This window comes from Mytilus galloprovincialis, chromosome 5, assembly GCF_965363235.1.
Source record: "Mytilus galloprovincialis chromosome 5, xbMytGall1.hap1.1, whole genome shotgun sequence".
Lineage (NCBI taxonomy): Eukaryota > Metazoa > Mollusca > Bivalvia > Mytilida > Mytilidae > Mytilus > Mytilus galloprovincialis.
In genome coordinates, this window is record NC_134842.1 from 32,895,152 (window position 1) to 32,913,359 (window position 18,208).

General features: G+C 31.5%; 1 protein-coding gene across 1 annotated transcript in view; it reads right to left on the minus strand.

Annotated features, from left to right (window-relative positions):
• Positions 1-590: 590 nt before the first annotated feature.
• Positions 591-18,208, minus strand: part of LOC143075635 (atrial natriuretic peptide receptor 1-like) — a 59,803-nt gene continuing 42,185 nt past the window's right edge. The window contains exons 16-25 of the mRNA XM_076251124.1: positions 14,375-14,519; positions 13,258-13,416; positions 10,576-10,750; positions 9,989-10,135; positions 8,497-8,620; positions 7,328-7,396; positions 6,228-6,399; positions 3,529-3,627; positions 3,031-3,122; positions 591-1,895 (exon numbers count right to left, since the gene is read on the minus strand). Coding sequence (XP_076107239.1) covers positions 1,845-1,895; positions 3,031-3,122; positions 3,529-3,627; positions 6,228-6,399; positions 7,328-7,396; positions 8,497-8,620; positions 9,989-10,135; positions 10,576-10,750; positions 13,258-13,416; positions 14,375-14,519 — 1,233 coding nt within the window. The 3' untranslated portion in view covers positions 591-1,844. The remainder of the gene's footprint in view (positions 1,896-3,030; positions 3,123-3,528; positions 3,628-6,227; positions 6,400-7,327; positions 7,397-8,496; positions 8,621-9,988; positions 10,136-10,575; positions 10,751-13,257; positions 13,417-14,374; positions 14,520-18,208) is intronic.

The window sequence follows — 18,208 nt, forward strand, 5'->3', positions numbered from 1 at the left end:
GATTTTTTTTAAATTTATTTGGCGCCAACCCCTCTTCCATTTTGTGGTCAATCTGTACAATTTTTTTCTTTCATAAAAATTCTCCATGTCACATGTAAACTGAACGTGTCATATAGTCTAATAAGTCTAATAGCTAGGATTATGATACGGGCAGATTAGGTTTTACTGTCAGCTTTAGATCCATTAGAATGGACAATACATTTCCCTCTTTCAATTGTAAGAATGATGTTATCATGACAGAAAGCTGCTCAAGTATCAGCGCATGTATGTTTCCTTACTTTCAAATATTTGGGTTCGAGCTATCCGGATATAGTTTTATCCATAAAAGTGCTTAGGAAACATGCAATGAATGGTGGTATTGTATTTACATCCGAAGTTTTACAAACCATCTGAATGAATGACAAAGGCAAAAACAAACGAGATATCGACATAGTAACACGACGGGGAAAGTTTTAAAACCATTTTCTTATCTGTTCATGAAATAATAAACTCAAACATTTTAACTGTGTTTTGTACTCTCCTTGAAGACATTCACAATGTCTGTCCAATGAACTTAAATATTGAATGTAATGGAATAATAATCAAATGAACAAGATCCTGATGATTGCATTTTATTTTCGTCATTTACCAAAGTTACATAAAACATATAACAAACGACACAAATAACAGAAAACATGTACTTTTATCAAAACAATTTGACAAGATTTTGTTTCGTACAGTTTGAGCAAACATCTTCACAAATATAACAAATTGTAACAATTAAAAACATTTTCAATTTAATAAATATTCAAATATGACGCTATTGCATTGGCTGTTGAGGCAAACCCACATACGAGAGTATAAGGGTATCCCTTAAAATTATATACGTGAATTGTCAATCATAATGTGATACACATAAGACCTCTTACTTTTTTTAGAGTCATCATACAGTGAAAGGTTTTTTTATTGTTGAAAGGTTGGACTAAATACGACGAATCCCGTTGCTGATAACAAACAAAGATAAATCAGTAGAATTGCAATCGAGTTCACGATGGTACTAAAATAATTAACTGTACGTGTCATTAATGTATTGAAGTGAAAAGGCAACCTTAACAAACATTTAATTTAACAATTACTTATACTTGGCTTCACTCATCCTACTTTTGACAATAGCAACATACTCAACATGCACAATCAGCTTTACAATCTTTGCAGTCTTTTATTTTCTTTATTTTCTTCAGCAGATATGTTTGTAGGTGTTTCTTTACCACATATACTGCTACCTTGTACGACTTCATTGTTTAACAAATCCCTAACTGCTTCGTTTTATTACAATATAAATATTCTTGTTCTCGATTCATCTCAGTGCTTTACTGAGAATTATTGAAGTTTGTTCTTTTTTTACGCAGATTATAACTAAAACGTGACTTGTTTTTACAATATTTTAAATATACATAACAATATTTTTATGAATAACAAACTTATCAAGTTATAAGCTGCATTTTTGATGTCATTCAGTCTATACAGCAGAAAAGGAAGAATATAGTTTATATATTAAACGGGTTGTTTACAATAAGTTGTTAAGTGAACTTCCCACAGGTTCTATTTGTGTTTAACGAGACATTTGATTGTCTACAAATTTATGCACCTCTTGTGTTGCATGGTACTTTTTTTATTATGGTTTATTATTTTGCTTTGACATGTTTTTTAAATGTTCGAAATTCATGCACTACAGCAATTTATTGACAGTTTTTATCATATTACTACATGTAGTTACTTCAAGGAAACATGATCGCTTTGTTGTCATCGATCGTTCCATGCCATTGGCGTGATACGCAGAACTCATTATAGTCTCTTATAGTACTTCAAATATTAGTTTCCCATTCCAACCAATAAGTCATCATGATTCCTTTGCCCTATAAAACAAGACATAATTAATCATTTCAAGGATGTTTGTTACAGTAAGTCTGTTTTAAAATAACATGCATTTTAAAGGAATTTTATAAATTAATAGTATGCAAACAAAGAAACTAAAAAAAAAGGAGAAAATGAAGGGTCCTCGTTAGATTGAACATTCTTTACCCTATATTCAACAGAGAATAGAACAGAACATTGTTTCCTATTGTGTATTTGTTTTTTATATTCATATAAATAGACATATATTAAAAGTTTTTGTTTTCGGCCAAATATACCAATAGTTCAGAATTTATTTGGAGGTTTTCATTTATGGAATTCTGTGAGAATTGCAATAATAAGAGCTCGCATTTTGATATCTGAAACTTATATCTATATGCAGATTTTCCTGAAATCACAATAATTAATATCCCAGTTTCGTCTTCTGTTCAAAAATCTCAATAATAAATACACTCATCAATTTCTGAATTTGCAGTCTATTTTTACATTTTTGATGAAGCGAACAGAAATTGATTTGGGTTATTTATTCACAATGTCTAGTGATATTGATGCGGAATTTTCTAAATTTGTTCTATTACCACATCTTTGACCGATCTGAAGTTTGATTTGTGTGAACTCCACTTTAAAGAGTAAATTTCCTTTTTCGTCATGTTGTGAATCTACACTCCGCACAATTCGCAATCGCGAATCTGACACAATCGGCAAGATAACAGAGCAGACAACAATGCTAAAACCTAATGGTATAACACTGCAAAAATATGTTGCTAGTGAGTTCAGATATCAACGCATGGTATCGGTGAACCAGTTTGTGATAATGTTAAACCTGTGTGGTATAAATTTGAGTCGTTCATCTTTGTAACTCTGTTGAATTAGATTTTGTGTAAGTCGCTTACCCCTGTAAATGGAGTCCGTAAAGTGTGAACATGCACAAGCGTAGCGTATATAACGGAGATAGCATGTAAACATTAAACAATGGAACGGACAGGGACAGAGATAATTCCACTGCTGAGATTTGTGAAGTAGACAATCGCTTCGCAACGTTAAACATTTTTAAAGCACACAACAGGCTAAAAACGGTAGGCAAACAATAAAGGCAAAACATATCATTAAGGCTTAACATTAGACTGGAAACATTACCTTTACAAGAATTTCTCCTCTAGGTAATACTGTATATAATGGGTCAGTTTTTAAAAGGGCAGCTGTTGCTCCGCTTATCTGTATCTTTGAAGCTAAAATTGATAACAATATTCAGTTTTCAATTTGAGCAGAGGAAATAATACAATGGTGATCTGTTTTCACTGATTTGTACTTGGAAATATTTGATTATTGTTTGATTAACTTGATATTTACAAAACCAATTTCTTTCGAAACATCTGTTTCGTAAAAATGAAATAATCGGTAGATGTATTTTAGTTTGCATTGAAATAAAAAAAAAATAAAAATAAAAACAAACCAAAACATACTCAATTGGTTAACATTATACTTGTTGAAAACAAAGTTGTTATTTTAATCTTCCGATACAAAGATATAAGCAAGATTTTTTAAAGACAGCTTGAACTCCTGATAGCTTATTCCTATTGTAAAATTCAGACAACATTTGAAACAAAATGATACCAAAAAGCCATAGAAATGTACCTTCTCCTGAACTTTCCATCCTTGCAGCCGTATTTACAGTGTCTCCAAAGAGACAATAACGAGGCATCTTAACACCAATTACACCAGCAACACAGGATCCTAGAAATAGTTATGATTGGTTATTCTGGTAAATGCTACATCAAAATATCAACTGAATTTGTTTTTATGATCCTATATATTTTTATTCCTTATATTGTGTAAAAAAAAACAAAAAAGGAAGAATACGCTGAACATATCACTTTCTCTCTTTTTATTAATATTGAAGATATTATGGGAAAAAAATTCTCAATGGTTAATTTAACATACGTTAACATTGTATTTTCACATGGTGGTTACATTCTTTTACATTTGGATTTTGGTTTAAAGTAAAAGATGTATAAAAGATAAAAAAAATCACTCAAATTGATTCCCCCACACGTGGGACAGGTTATGCATACCCTTACGGAGTAACAGTGCTCGTTGGGTTTTGGTAGGGTTATTCATGTTGTTCAGTCTTTAGTTTTCTAAGTTGTATTATGTAATTTGTATACTGTTTTTAGTCTATTCATCTTTTTCAATTTTGCCATAGCATTATGTTTATCCTCCGACTTGTTTGAATGACCCTTTGTTATCTTTCGCTTCTCTTTTTAAAATAATGTAAAACAGGTAACACAAATAAGGGAGCTACCATTTGATTTTTATGGGGGGGGGGCTAGGATGAAATTTGAAAAAAAATAGGCAAGACAGGAGTTTTGAGTAAAAAAAAAAGGCAGGATGAGACACTTTGCAAAAAAAAAGGCAGGATGACAATTTAGGTAAAAAAAGTCAGGATAAACTAATAATAAAAAAATGCAGGACCGAATAGAGTGAAAAATAAAAAGGCAGGACAGAGATTACAACTAAAAAAAAATGCAGGACAAAATTTTTCATCCTAGCCCCCCCCCCCCCCCCCCCCCCCCCCATTAAAATCAAATGGTAGCTCCCTAAAATGAAAACTCTATCTGAGTGAACACCTGCTGTCCATTTTTGTTCCATGATTAATGATTGATCTCGTTTACATTCGTATCAAAATCAGAGCGTTTTTCTTTAATGTAATGACACTGTGTCTAAACCACACCTGCAAAAATTGTTCGGACTCGATGGTGTCTAACATCCGGCACAATGACGGAACATCAATAGACAGAAGAAAGATAGGGTTCTCCTTATTTTCTTAATTGTTTTATGATATCGAAGAATACATATACATATACAACTATTTTCTATTGTGAGATGCAATATTTTCTACAACCGTTCTATATTAACGGAGAAATAAGTGAAAATGCACGTCAAAATCACGAATTGAGTGAACCTTGCATCTAAATTGTTTAATTTCTCGTTAAATTGTGGTTATTGTACGGAAAGAAAGGTACGGGAAGATAGATACTGACACGGAGATTGCAAAACTTGTCATTATGAACATCTCAATACTTGTATTTCTGAGTATGGAACGAAAGATATGGGTAATGTCAAATTAGAATACACCGGTTTTGTCAATGTTGTTTACTATACAATCACCCGGTTTCGTCTATATATATCACCCAGTTTTCTATTTTTTTTTTAAAAACCAACAATTAATGAAAAGCAACTTTTACACGGATCTGAATATTGTCTTTCGAAAGAATTTTATTATAATATATATATATTGTAAATTAAGCTTGCCGTGTTTAAATTTATTTTAAACGGGCACTTTTGTAGACGAAACTCATGTCTGGCGTATATACTAAATTTAGTCCTGGTACCTATGATGAGTTTATTTATAAAGGTGCCCATCCTACTGGCGAGAAAATCACATATCACTTGTGTGTTTCGATTTTTAAGACCGTTAACTCTAATTTCAAGTTTAAACATAATTATTTTCTATTATTCATCTAGAAAACGCATATTTGAGAGCTTTAAACTCAATTTGCGTTATAACCTTCATTTCTATCTATTCTGCTGTTAAAATGTTTTGAATGCAAAGTAAATTTAAAATAATTTGTGTTCTATAAGAGTAGGAATTCAAGTGTTTGCTTATTTATTTGAATCTGAGACTGATTTTATAAATAATAAGCCGTTGTCCTGTGAAAGAACTTGTTTTTCAACGACCCACAAAACACCTTTTTAACGCGGAAGTTAAATTATCAATTATAATGTAATGCGATTATGATTTTTTTTTTATTTGACCAAACCGAGTTATGCATTGTGAAATCTATGACAAAACCGGGTGGTACACTTTGACAAATCCGGCCAGTTCCATTTTGACATTACCCATATCTTTCGTTCCATACTCAGAAGTACAAGTATTGAGATGTTCATAATGACAAGGTTTGCAATCTCCGTGTCAGTATCTATCTTCCCGTACCTTTCTTTCCGTACAATAACCACAATTTAACGAGAAATTAAACAATTTAGATGCAAGGTTCACTCAATTCGTCATTTTGACGTGCATTTTTACTTATTTCTCCGTGAATATAGAACATTTGTAGAAAATATTGCATCTCACAATAGAAAATAGTTGTATATGTATATGTATTCTTCGATATCATAAAAAAAATAAGAAAATAGGGAGAAACCTATCTTTCTTCTGTCTATTGATGTTCCGTTATTGTGCCGGATGTTAGATACCATCGAGTCCGAACAATTTTTGCCGGTGTGGTTTAGACACAGTGAATGATGGAGATAAAAGTAAAGGAAAGGTCTACCTGAATGTACACCTGCTCTCATCTGAAGCTTTCTTCCAGGTTTATGTTTGATTTCATATGTGCTAACGTATCTCATTATAGACATTATCATTTTCGAGACTTCAAAGTAGTGGTAGGTATTTCGTTGAGGTAGTCCAGAAACACACATATACGCATCACCTATTGTTTCAACCTAAAATCAGGAATAATCATGTGAAAGCAAATCAAAGAACTAAAATATAAGATAGAATAAGAAAAAAATTAAAACGGATAAAATGTGCTTTTAAAAACATAATAGTCATCTACTCGTGTTGTTTATTCTTTAGTTTTCTATGTTGTGGCATGTGTTCTATTGTTTGTCTGTTTGTCCTTTTTATTTTTAGCCATGGCGTTGTTAGTTTATTTTCGATTTATGAGTTTGACTGTCCTTCTGGTATCTTTCGTCCCTCTTTTCTATGGGTAGCCAGATAATTTTATCAATTAATTGCTGTCAAAAACAAAATGGCTATAGACATAGATTAGAGTACCCCAGACAAAGTTATTTGTATTTTTAGTACTGAGTATTACTTCATTCTTATCAATATCACGTTGATGTATTAATAGAAAACTGCTCTAAATAATTAAGTCTACTTTGGAAATGAAAGGATAGAAGTCGTAATCTACATCCTTTTGATTCTGTTATTCCTTTTTTTATTCACTTCGTTTGTTTTCCAAGAAGTCTATCCCATGAGACCAAAGAATGTCGGTCGACAATTTGCCTGATGATTTTTTATTAAAAATCACAATATGAATATATTGTTTTTTGCTTTTGAAAACATGATATGTTGCTTCTAATAATAAAGTAAAATTTTTGTCTGATTATAAATGTCTGTTCATCAAAGAAACTATTTATTTGAACTGGGTGTTATGACTTTATATTTAGTTATATAATGAACTTTGGTAAAATTTGATTGAAATTTTCAAAATAGAACATAGATATCATATTGATAAAACATTAAAAAATCATCAAAGATACCAGAGTTATAATTTAATTTGTCTAATGCTCGTTTCGTCTACATTAAGACCTATAAACTTTGAAATTGAGAAATAATTTTCAAAGTTACAGATTTTTTTAAAATTACCTTATAAACATCATATTCGTTGATTATTTCATCAAATCCTGAGTATAGTGTATTCAGCATGTCAATTATCTGCAATAGATAGAAACAAATATTTCGTAATATGTTTATGGTGAAAAATAATGAATATAGACCAAAAGCCAGATAATTAAGACAACAACAAAATCGAATAGAGAGGGAAAAGGAACTTATCTAATATACCTTAGTCGTCATTTAGACCCCTGTCTGGTCTCTAATTCACGTACCTGCATTGTCGACAATATCTTACACATACCTGCATTAGCGATAATATATTTCACGTACCTGCATTTGCGATAAAATATTTCACATACCCGCATTGGCGATAATATATTTCACGTACCTGCATTGTCGATAATATATTTCATATACCTACATTGTCGATAATATATTTCACGTACCTGCATTGGCGATAATATCTTACACATACCGGCATTGGCGATAATATATTTCATGTACCTGCATTGGCGATAAAATATTTCACATACCTACATTGTCGATTATATATTTCAAATATCTGTATTGACAATAATATAATACTTAACTTGCTTTGGCGATAATATGTTTCACATATCTGGATTGTCGATAAAATATTTCACATAAAACTTTGACAATAATATATTTTTCACATACTTGCATTGGCGATACAGGCCTATACCTGTATTGGCGATGATATAGTTTTTCGCATACTTGTATTGACGATAAAATATTTAACATACCTGCTATGAAGATAACATATTTCACATACCCGCATAGGCGATAACATATTTCACATACTCGCATTGGCGATAACATGTTTTACATACCTGCATTCACGATAATATACTTCACATAACTGCATTAGCGATAATTTATGTCATATACTTGCATTGGCGATCACGCATTTTGCATACCTGCATTGGCGATAACATATTTCACATACCTGCTTTGGCGATTATATAAATCACATACCTATATTGTCGATGATGTATTTCAAAAACCTGCATTGGCGATAATATATTTCACATACCTGCATTAGCGATAATATATTTCACGTACCGTCATTGGCGATTATATATTTCACATACCTGCATTGGCGATAATAAAAATCACATACGTATATTAGCGATAATGTATTTCTCATACCTGCTTTGGCGATAACATATTTCACATACCTGCATTGGTGATGATTCTGCCGACAAAGTTGTAAACTGTACGATATCTGTGAATAAGATTGTCACATTGTCAAATGATTCTGGATCAGCTGTACCCTGTACTTGTATCTGGTGTGCTATTGATCTATCATAGAAAAAAAAAATCCTTCAATATCTCAATATTTATTTTGTAGATATTAATTTCAAGTATGGAACTCTAATTTCAGGCTGTTTCGCATAAATAAATGCAACAGTAGTATACCACTGTTCGAAATACTGTTTAATTATTTACGAATAAAAACGAAAAAAATCAGTTATCAACAAAACCGATGTATATGGCGTGACATGTTTGTTGAAGTGACAAGTTTAAGTAAACAACTACCATACAATAAGGAGATTAAGGGGGTAGACCTTGGTTCAGGGAGATAACTCTTTAAATCAGTTAAGCGTTTGTAAAAGTCAAGTTCATCAATGTCTTTTAAGCATTCACCTGACACAGATTGAAAATAATCTATGTAACCTAGAAGCTTAGAATATATTTATGAAAATGGTTGACACAAACGTACTGATGATTTTAAGAGTTTTTTCCATTAACCTAGGTCTACCTCTTTAAGCTAACTATACAAAATAGGTTTATCCAACCAAATTTTTCTGTGTCAAGTCAGGACTATGGCAGTTATTTTTCACTTGTTCCGTCGATTGATATCGTTTTATTTTATCAGTTTCTAATGACTTCATCCTTTTGGGTTTTCTTTAGATTTCGGTATTTTGACTGTACTATTTTTTTTTATAAAACTACATTGCAATGAAACGTTACTCTTTCAAATCAATTGCAACTGTCTTCAGAAAAATGGTTGCATAAGGTCGTTAAAAACTAAAAACGAAAGACAACAAGCATAAAACGTTTGAAATCATTAAGACAGAAAATGCGTCAACTAATAAAACGTTTAATATCAATAAAAGAAAATATAGTAGTATACCGTTGTTTAATAGTCTAAAGTCGATTCACGGGGGGGGGGGGGGGGGGGGGGGTGTTAACTTCTATATTTTTTGTTAGGGGTGTGCCATTTTTGCCTCAAAATACATACCCATTTTAATAGTACCTATAGTAATATAAATATATAAATATTCAAGAAAGAATGACCTTTACTTATATACGTAACAATATTTAAAATATTACCCATGCTTATATAAGCACTAACTCATCATCACTCATAATTCATAAATATACCAGCTACCCTTAAGTTTTTATATATGAATTGACATCATTTGGTGCACATATATTTTATCGTTATATATACGTATATGTAGATCATACCCCAAATCAATATACATTTATCAAACGTAAATGCATTTTAATATAGAATGTGATTAAAAAGGAGGTTCATTTTTATATAAAATCTCGCAAAATTATGACCCATATTTTTGGCACATCCCCTTATACCCAATAATAGAAAGTTACCCCCCGTGAGTCTATTAAGCTACAAGATGAGATAAGAACTTATCTACTTACTGAGGTAAAAGTCTATATAGGAGATTCTCTGCCCTCTGTTTCTCATGGAGGTATTTTGTTGTTCTTTCTTCTACTATTCCTTCTAAATTATTCGCATACAGTTCCATTCGCTTGAGTAAATTATCTAATAGATTTTTTGCTTTTAACCTTAAATATATATTTTAAAAGGAGATGAATGAATCTTACGTTATATGAACATTACATAATAAATTGTATTTTTTACAGTGTTGCAAGTTTATTTAATAGTACAAGTAATTTGTTACGAAAGACGAACAGACTGATAATGATATTGCAACAAGATACAGAATCTATGAGTCGGATTATGTTTATAGAATAGTTCTATAGTACATGCATACTGTTTTCTGACATATTGAATTCTCATATACGAGACAACAAGACACAATGTGAAATCAGGTAACATGTTTGTCTGAACTCATTATGATTAATCATTTAATGTGTTATGATTTGTTTTCTATTTTGTATGTGCTATCATCAGTTTTACGTATATCCGATTGATTGCATCTTTTTCCAAATAACATACATGGTATACAAATAGTTTATTTTCATAGTTTTTAATGTGCACTTACTTTGAGCCTGTTATAGAATTGATTGCTTTTGATACATCCTTCAGCAGTGGTCGTTCAAAAGGATTTGATACCCAACAACTTGCAATAATAGTCTGTAGTTTCTGAGGACAGAGGGATGGGTCAAATACAGGTCTGAATGGAGGAATGGTATCGATCTTGACTTTATCAACAATTTCTGCAATTGAAATGTTCCAGACTTATTGATATAACATAAGAGTATTTTTTGTTACTATTTCAATCTTTAATCAATTTTAATGTCAAATCTTTGTAAAACAATGTATAAACAAAAACATAATATTTCAATTATCTGAACGGGAAATTAAATAGATGTTTTCTAATAAATATTGTGTTTTAATGTCAAATCTTTGTAAAACAATGTATAAACAAAAACATAATATTTCAATTATCTGAACGGGAAATTAAATAGATGTTTTCTAATAAATATTGTGTTTTAATGTCAAATCTTTGTAAAACAATGTATAAACAAAAACATAATATTTCAATTATCTGAACGGGAAATTAAATAGATGTTTTCTAATAAATATTGTGTTTTTAAAATTTTAAGTCTGCCAAAATAACTGATTTGTTCTTCAAAGAAGAAATATACATTACGGAATTATATCATATTATAAAAACTTTGCTGAATCTTGACACACTTTGAAAAAAAAATCACAAAAAAAACTGAACTCCGAGGAAAATTCAAAACGGAATGTCCCTAATCAAATGGCAAAATCAAATGATAAAAACACATCAAACGAGTTGACAGCAACCATCATAATCCAAAATGAATACCAAAAACTCTCAATCTCCAAGACAACTAAACCAATTTTTAGAATCATAAAATGGTACGAGTGATATGAATAGAAATTTTTCATGTAATTTTTTTAAGAACTGCAAAAATGATGAACATATATACTAGATACTATTTGATATCTAGTGTCTTTGTATATGATCTTGTGCACGTATCACTTACGTCTCTTTTATGCTAATGTACTGTCAATAACTAGTTGACGGCCAGTCACGTGTTTTTCGTGACTTGAACTCTTAGACGTAGACATATGAACCATGTTACAAAGATAAAGTGAAGCCCCAGTAGGTAATGGTAAGATAAAACGGTGTAAACTCAACACATTAGTATAAGGTCGAGATTATTTCTTAACCGATTATTGGGCTACTTTTTGATTGCTATACACTTCCAGATCACCTCAAATCATCCCCGGTTTCTGATGGGGTTTGTGTTCTCAATATTTGGGTTTTCTCTGTTGTATTTTATGTACTGTTGTTTGTCTTTTGATTGTTATTTTGTTGCCATGCCATTACCAGTTTGGTTTAGACTATTGCGTTTGAATATCTCTCAAGTATAGAACTCTTTTGTTCAAAAATGCAAAAGTTCTATGTAGACGAAACGCGCGTCTGACGTATTAAATTATAATACTGGTACCTTTGATAACTATTTACACTACTGGGTCGATGCCCCTGCCGGTGGACGTTTCGTCCCCGGGGATATCACCAGCCCCTTAGTCAGTACTTCGGTGTTGACATGAATATCAATGATATGATAATTTTTTTAGATTTTCTGTTACAAAACTTTGAATTAATCGAAAAACTAAGGATGTTCTTATTCCAGGAATGAATTACCTTAGCCGCATTTGGCAAAACATTTGGAATTTCGTGTTCTCAATGCTTTTCAACTTTGTACTTGTTTGTCCTTATAACTATTTTGATCTGAGCGTCACTAATGAGTCTTATGTAGACGAAACGCGCGTCTGACGTATTAAATTATAATCCTGGTACCTTTGATAACTATTTACACCAGTAGGTCGACCTAGTTGTGTAAATAGTTATCAAATATACGTTTCGTCCCCGGGGGTATCTCCAGCCCAGTAGTCAGCACTTCGATGTTGACATGAATATCAATTATATGATATTTTTTTTTAGATTTTCTGTTACAAAACTTTGAATTAATCGAAAAACTAAGGATTTTCTTATCCCAGGAATACATTACCATAGCCGTATTTGGCACAACTTTTTGGAATTCTGGGTCCTTAATGTGTTTCAACTTTGTACTTGTTTGGCTTTATAACTATTTTGATCTGAGTGTCACTGATGAGTCTTATGTAGACGAAACGCGCGTCTGACGTATTAGATTATAATCCTGGTACCTTTGATAACTATTCTAAACAGGAAAACTTGGCTTTTCTTATAACATTACTAAATAACCTTTTTTTGTTTTTGTTTACTATAGAGTTCGGTACATTAGTTTGAATTTCCCCCCAAAAAATTCATTAATGTCAAACAACCCCTGAAATCATTAGCTCAAAAACGCCGATGACGTAATTTTTTTCATGAGTATGAATTTTCATTATCGGTTTAAATTAATTCAGTAAATTATCAATTCAGTTACCATTCTAATCTGTTGTTTTGATCACACAACGTTGTCAATATAAAGGAACTTAATGTAACTGTCATACAAATGAAAGTTTTAGCTAGCTATAAAACCAGGTTTATTCACCATTTTCTACAAAAGAAATTGCCTGTACGAAGTCGGAAATGTTACGGTTGTTGTTCATTCGTTTGATGTGTTTGAGCGTTTTTTGGCCAATTGATTAGGGATTTTCCGTTCTGAATTTTCCTCAGAGTTTAGTATTTTGTGATTTTACTTTTAAACCAACATAATATTACCATATGTTGACATGTCCAAACATTCCACTCCAAATGGTCCGCTACGATGTAAAATCTCGTGTAATATAATTCCAACAGAATAAATATCTGCAGCTTGATTCGCAGCTTGTGTTAAAAGATGAAACCCTTTTATTATCTCTGGCGCTGACCATAGTCTGTCTAAAATAAATAGGATTTGTGTACTTAATGTTAAATTATAATTGCTGTATACGTCATTAGGAACATAGATAAATAGGAATTGTAATTTCATAAGAAATTACACAAGTCTTAAATACCGACCGCAATAATTTCGTTCAATTATTAATAAAAATGTGATGTATCTTGTAACTATGTTTGAAGCTATTTGTAATATGGTTATGACCTTGAAAATCATGTTTTACTAATATCTCTATAAGTGAATATTTTGTACAGTAAGAATATAGTGATGACATGGTAGTAATAGCTTTAGCTTTTTATCAATAACCACGCAAACAATGACTGTACATTTTATTTTGCTGTTGTGCAAGTAAACGAAGGTTTGGCTATGATGAAATTTTAACGTATTCACAATAATAGATGGTACTCATTAGTTATTAATCTTATGTTATGCATATCAAATCTGGAAGGTCAGTAATGTCGAGCACTAGTGCTTCAGAGTTGTAAATGAGAAACAAGAATGTATTTTCTACCTAAGTTTTGAAATTCTGAGCACCTGAGATCCCCTCGCCTGTCTGTATGTGGTTCCTGTTGCTCAGTTCTTAGTTTTGTTTGTTGTGTTTTGTAAACTATTGTGTGTTTGTTGATCATTTTCATTTCTATAGTAATGGTGTTGTCAGTTTATTTTCGACTTTTTGTTTGATATCTTTAGTCTCTCTTCATCAACCTCAATTATGTCAAGTTTAACTATTTTTGTTATTTCGAGAAATGTTGATGGCTGTCGGTGTTATTAAAAGTACCGACGTATACATAGTTAGATCTATATATATCTAAACTTTTATTGTTGATCAGTTCCACAATAAATAATACTATTCTTCTGCGAAATTAACGAAATAAGTTTAAAATGGTTACTTGTATAATTGTTGCCTTTCAGTCGGTCTATTTTGATAATAATGTACTGTATTAAATTTCTAATGTTTACCTCTATCTGATTTGTCTTTGTATTTCAACCATTCTCGGGGTCCATAATCACCTAGTTTTAGAACAAATCTACCGTCTACTAAACAATTTGAACTTTTAAGATTTCCATGATAGCGTAAACTACTTCTAGATAAGTAGTCCAACCCCTGTAAAATATATGACTACTTGAAATAACTTCATTCACAGAGTTGTTCAAAACACGATTATATACAATAAAATTAAAACACAAAATAAGGGAGAATACCAGAAAGATTACATTCATGCATTAATCAAAATACTTTCCAATAGGTTGAAGTACTTTACATTTTAAAATAAACGATTTAAGGTATAAGTTAATCAGACAGAAACCAAAAACAAAATAAAAAATCTTTTGAATCATATTCATGTCATGATATCAACACTAGACAAGAGTATGGAACGCCAAAACTGTCTTGTTATGACCATTTGTCATTATATGATGTGCATTTACCTTTATATGACGTGTACTTGTCATTATATGATGTGCACTTACCTTTATATGATGTGCACTTGTCATTATATGATGTGCAAACACCTTTATATGACGTGCAAATATGCTTATATTATGTCCAAGTATCTTTATATGATGTCCAAACATCTTTATATGATGTCCAACTACACTTATATGATGTGCAAATGTACTTATATGATGTGCAAATATACTTATATGATGTGCAAATATCCTTATATGATGTGCATTTTCCCTTATATTATGTGCAAACATCTTTATATGATGTGCAAATATCCTTATATGATGTGCAAATGTACTTATATGATGTGCAAATATACTTATATGATGTGCAAACATCCTTATATGATGTGCATTTTCCCTTATATTATGTGCAAACATCTTTATATGATGTGGTTGTGTCATTATATTATGTGCTTGTAATCTTCTATCATGTGGTTCGGTTAACTTCATTATATGATGTCGAAACGTCATTATATGATGCGCTTTCATCGTCGTTATGGTCAATGAACATGATTACGATTAAAATGATTACTGTCCACGTCATAACTGATTCCGATCTGCTTCTTCAGAACTGATATAAACCCGGATCAAATCTTAAGTTATTTAAAAAGAGAAAAACCTTGACATGTTTGTTTCTCGATTTAAGATGAAAAAAATCACATCAAATATTGATGGAAAATTGTCAAATTATGAATTTTAATTGGTGGGTCTACAATAATGAATATACGGGATCTACAATAATGAGCATACAGTTAACTTATTACGTTTTAGAAATAGATCTTCGATCTTTTAAGCGAAAGTGCATTTTTAAGATAAAGTGAGACTGCATTTTAACAAAAATTAACGTTTCAAACATTTCGGCGAAAGATTAAGATCAATTAATGCAGGAACTAGTTGAAGAATTTCCCGGCAGCGGCGAAAATATGATGAAACAAATTGTTTGGCTCCTATTTATAGCTTGCTGTTCGGTTTGATTAAAAGCTCCGTGTTGAAAAACAAAGACAAAGTAGCAATAAATTAATGAAATTGCAGAATTTAACATAGAAAGCAATTGGGCTATGAATTAGTGGTTTTATACCTTATATACAAATATTAATTTAATATACAACAACAAACCAGAGTATACTGATTTGTATCACTACAATATAATGGTGATTACGGTGAGGTTGAAATTCCTGTCATTTATTCATCATTCAAGCACGAACTTGTCTCAGAAAAAAAATATATATCTGTAAGTTAACCTCACTTTCAGGTATTGAGATGTGATTTTCGTTTAGACAAGTGCGTGTGACCATCCACGAGAACTTGCGGTCATCCGATGTTCAGTATTTCAGTCCATTGATACTGGTTGTTCTAGTAAATATTACATCAGCCAATGAAATTCAGTTTTCACATTTTTGAAGGTGTATATAAATCCAACAAAACCGAGAATCCCAATGGTCTTAAAACAGAAAACAGAATGGAGCCTTTTCAAATCCGCGTAAGCATAGCTTGGACACACAATATCTGTAATTTAATTAGATTTGTGTATGAATGAACATAAAAACATTGTATTTATTTTTTGTTTACTGAGGCCTGGTGGTCTCTGACAGATAGAGAGTTGTGTTTTCAGTTTTTCTAAGTAAAGATTTACGGCGGTGACTTGTAATATTTTGCGTTTATCTTTAAAACTACAATAGATTAAAAAAATAATAGTGCAATGTATGTGAATATATTCTATGGTAAATTTTAAGGTCCCATTTTGGGCAATTTTAGCTCTTATGAGTTTTGTTGCTTTATTGCCTATTATCTTGATACTTATTTATAGAGAAACCTTTTCTTAGCAAAATAGTTTTCTCGTTTGAATTGTTTTACATTGTCATCATGGGGCCTTTTATACTGACTATGCGGTATGGGCTTGCTCATTGTTGAAGGCCTTACGGTTACCTATAGTTGTTAATTTCTGTGTCCTTTTGGTCTCTTGTGGAGAGTTGTCTCATTGACAATCATACCACATAGTCTTTTTTTATATTATAAGAACAGATTTAAAAATAAGTAAATTATAATTATTGTCTTTTTCATAATTGGTGGTGGGGACGGGGTAGGAAAAATGGGAATTCCTCTAATTTTTTTCCAAGTCATTACCGTGAAATAGGAAAAAAAACCACAATAATTCCAAAAACATAAATTTTACCCCCCCCCCCCCCTAATAAAACCCACCAGAGAACAAGTGTGGAAGTTGTTTGCGAATTGAATTTAATTTGGCTATACAGGTTATGGTCTCATTGATATTTATCACACCTTCATTCAATATTACTAGTTTCAGAAGAAACATACTCTGCTAGAAGAAAATTAATTATTAGTTGAAAAAATAAGGATTTAGATTTTAACAGATGAGGCATAAAATTGACGTCTTTCGAGTCAAAACTATTAATTTTTACGAGGGGGGGGAGGGGGCTGGGGAGTACGATGAGGGTCGAACCCTAAACAGTTAGGGAGAGTATGGACAGCTTTATACAGGTCTTAATTTGAATTAATTTATTATTCAATATCTGACACACCATAGGTTTGTGACACTTAATAAATGTGGTCTACGATTTTCAAAAGTTGAAATTGGGCAATTACCTATTATATTGTCCATTATCCGAAATCTTAATATATTGCTAGATTCAACATATCAAAGAACCCTACGAATTGCCGTTTTGGCCCCTTATTTCTAAAAAGTTTTTGTCTGGCAACAAAATATTTACGGACAACGAACACATCGCAAAAACATTATGCTGAGTCAAATCTATAAATATAAACAATTGAATACCACCATTTTATTTAAAACAAAAATCAAAATTAAAGGCTCCATTAATTCTTCCTATCCCCTCTTTATGGGGGTTGCAAATGACCGGTCAATTATATAAGTCATTACCCTATCAATGTCCGTTTTTTGTCCATGTTTGTGTCTTTCTTCAGAAAAGTGATATATAAAGACAAACTTCTACAGCTAAAATGATTCGTTAAAACAAAAGCCGCAAGATATAAAGATATTGTCAAATATAAGCCTATTACAATGAGCATAGACCATGGCGTAAAAGAACCATTTCTTTAATTTAATAATTTTAACTGTATGCCCATTATTGCAGACCTCGTATGTTCATTATTGTAGACCCTAAATTGAGGAACAAACATGTCAAGGTTTTTTTCTTTTTACATCTCAACCATTTTCCAAACGATAGCTACAGATTTGATCCGGGTTTATATTAATTCTGCAGAAGCAGATCGGAATCAGTTATGACGTAGACAGTAATCTTTCTAATCGTAATCATGTTCATTGACCATAACGACGATGAAAGCGCATCATATAATGACGTTTCG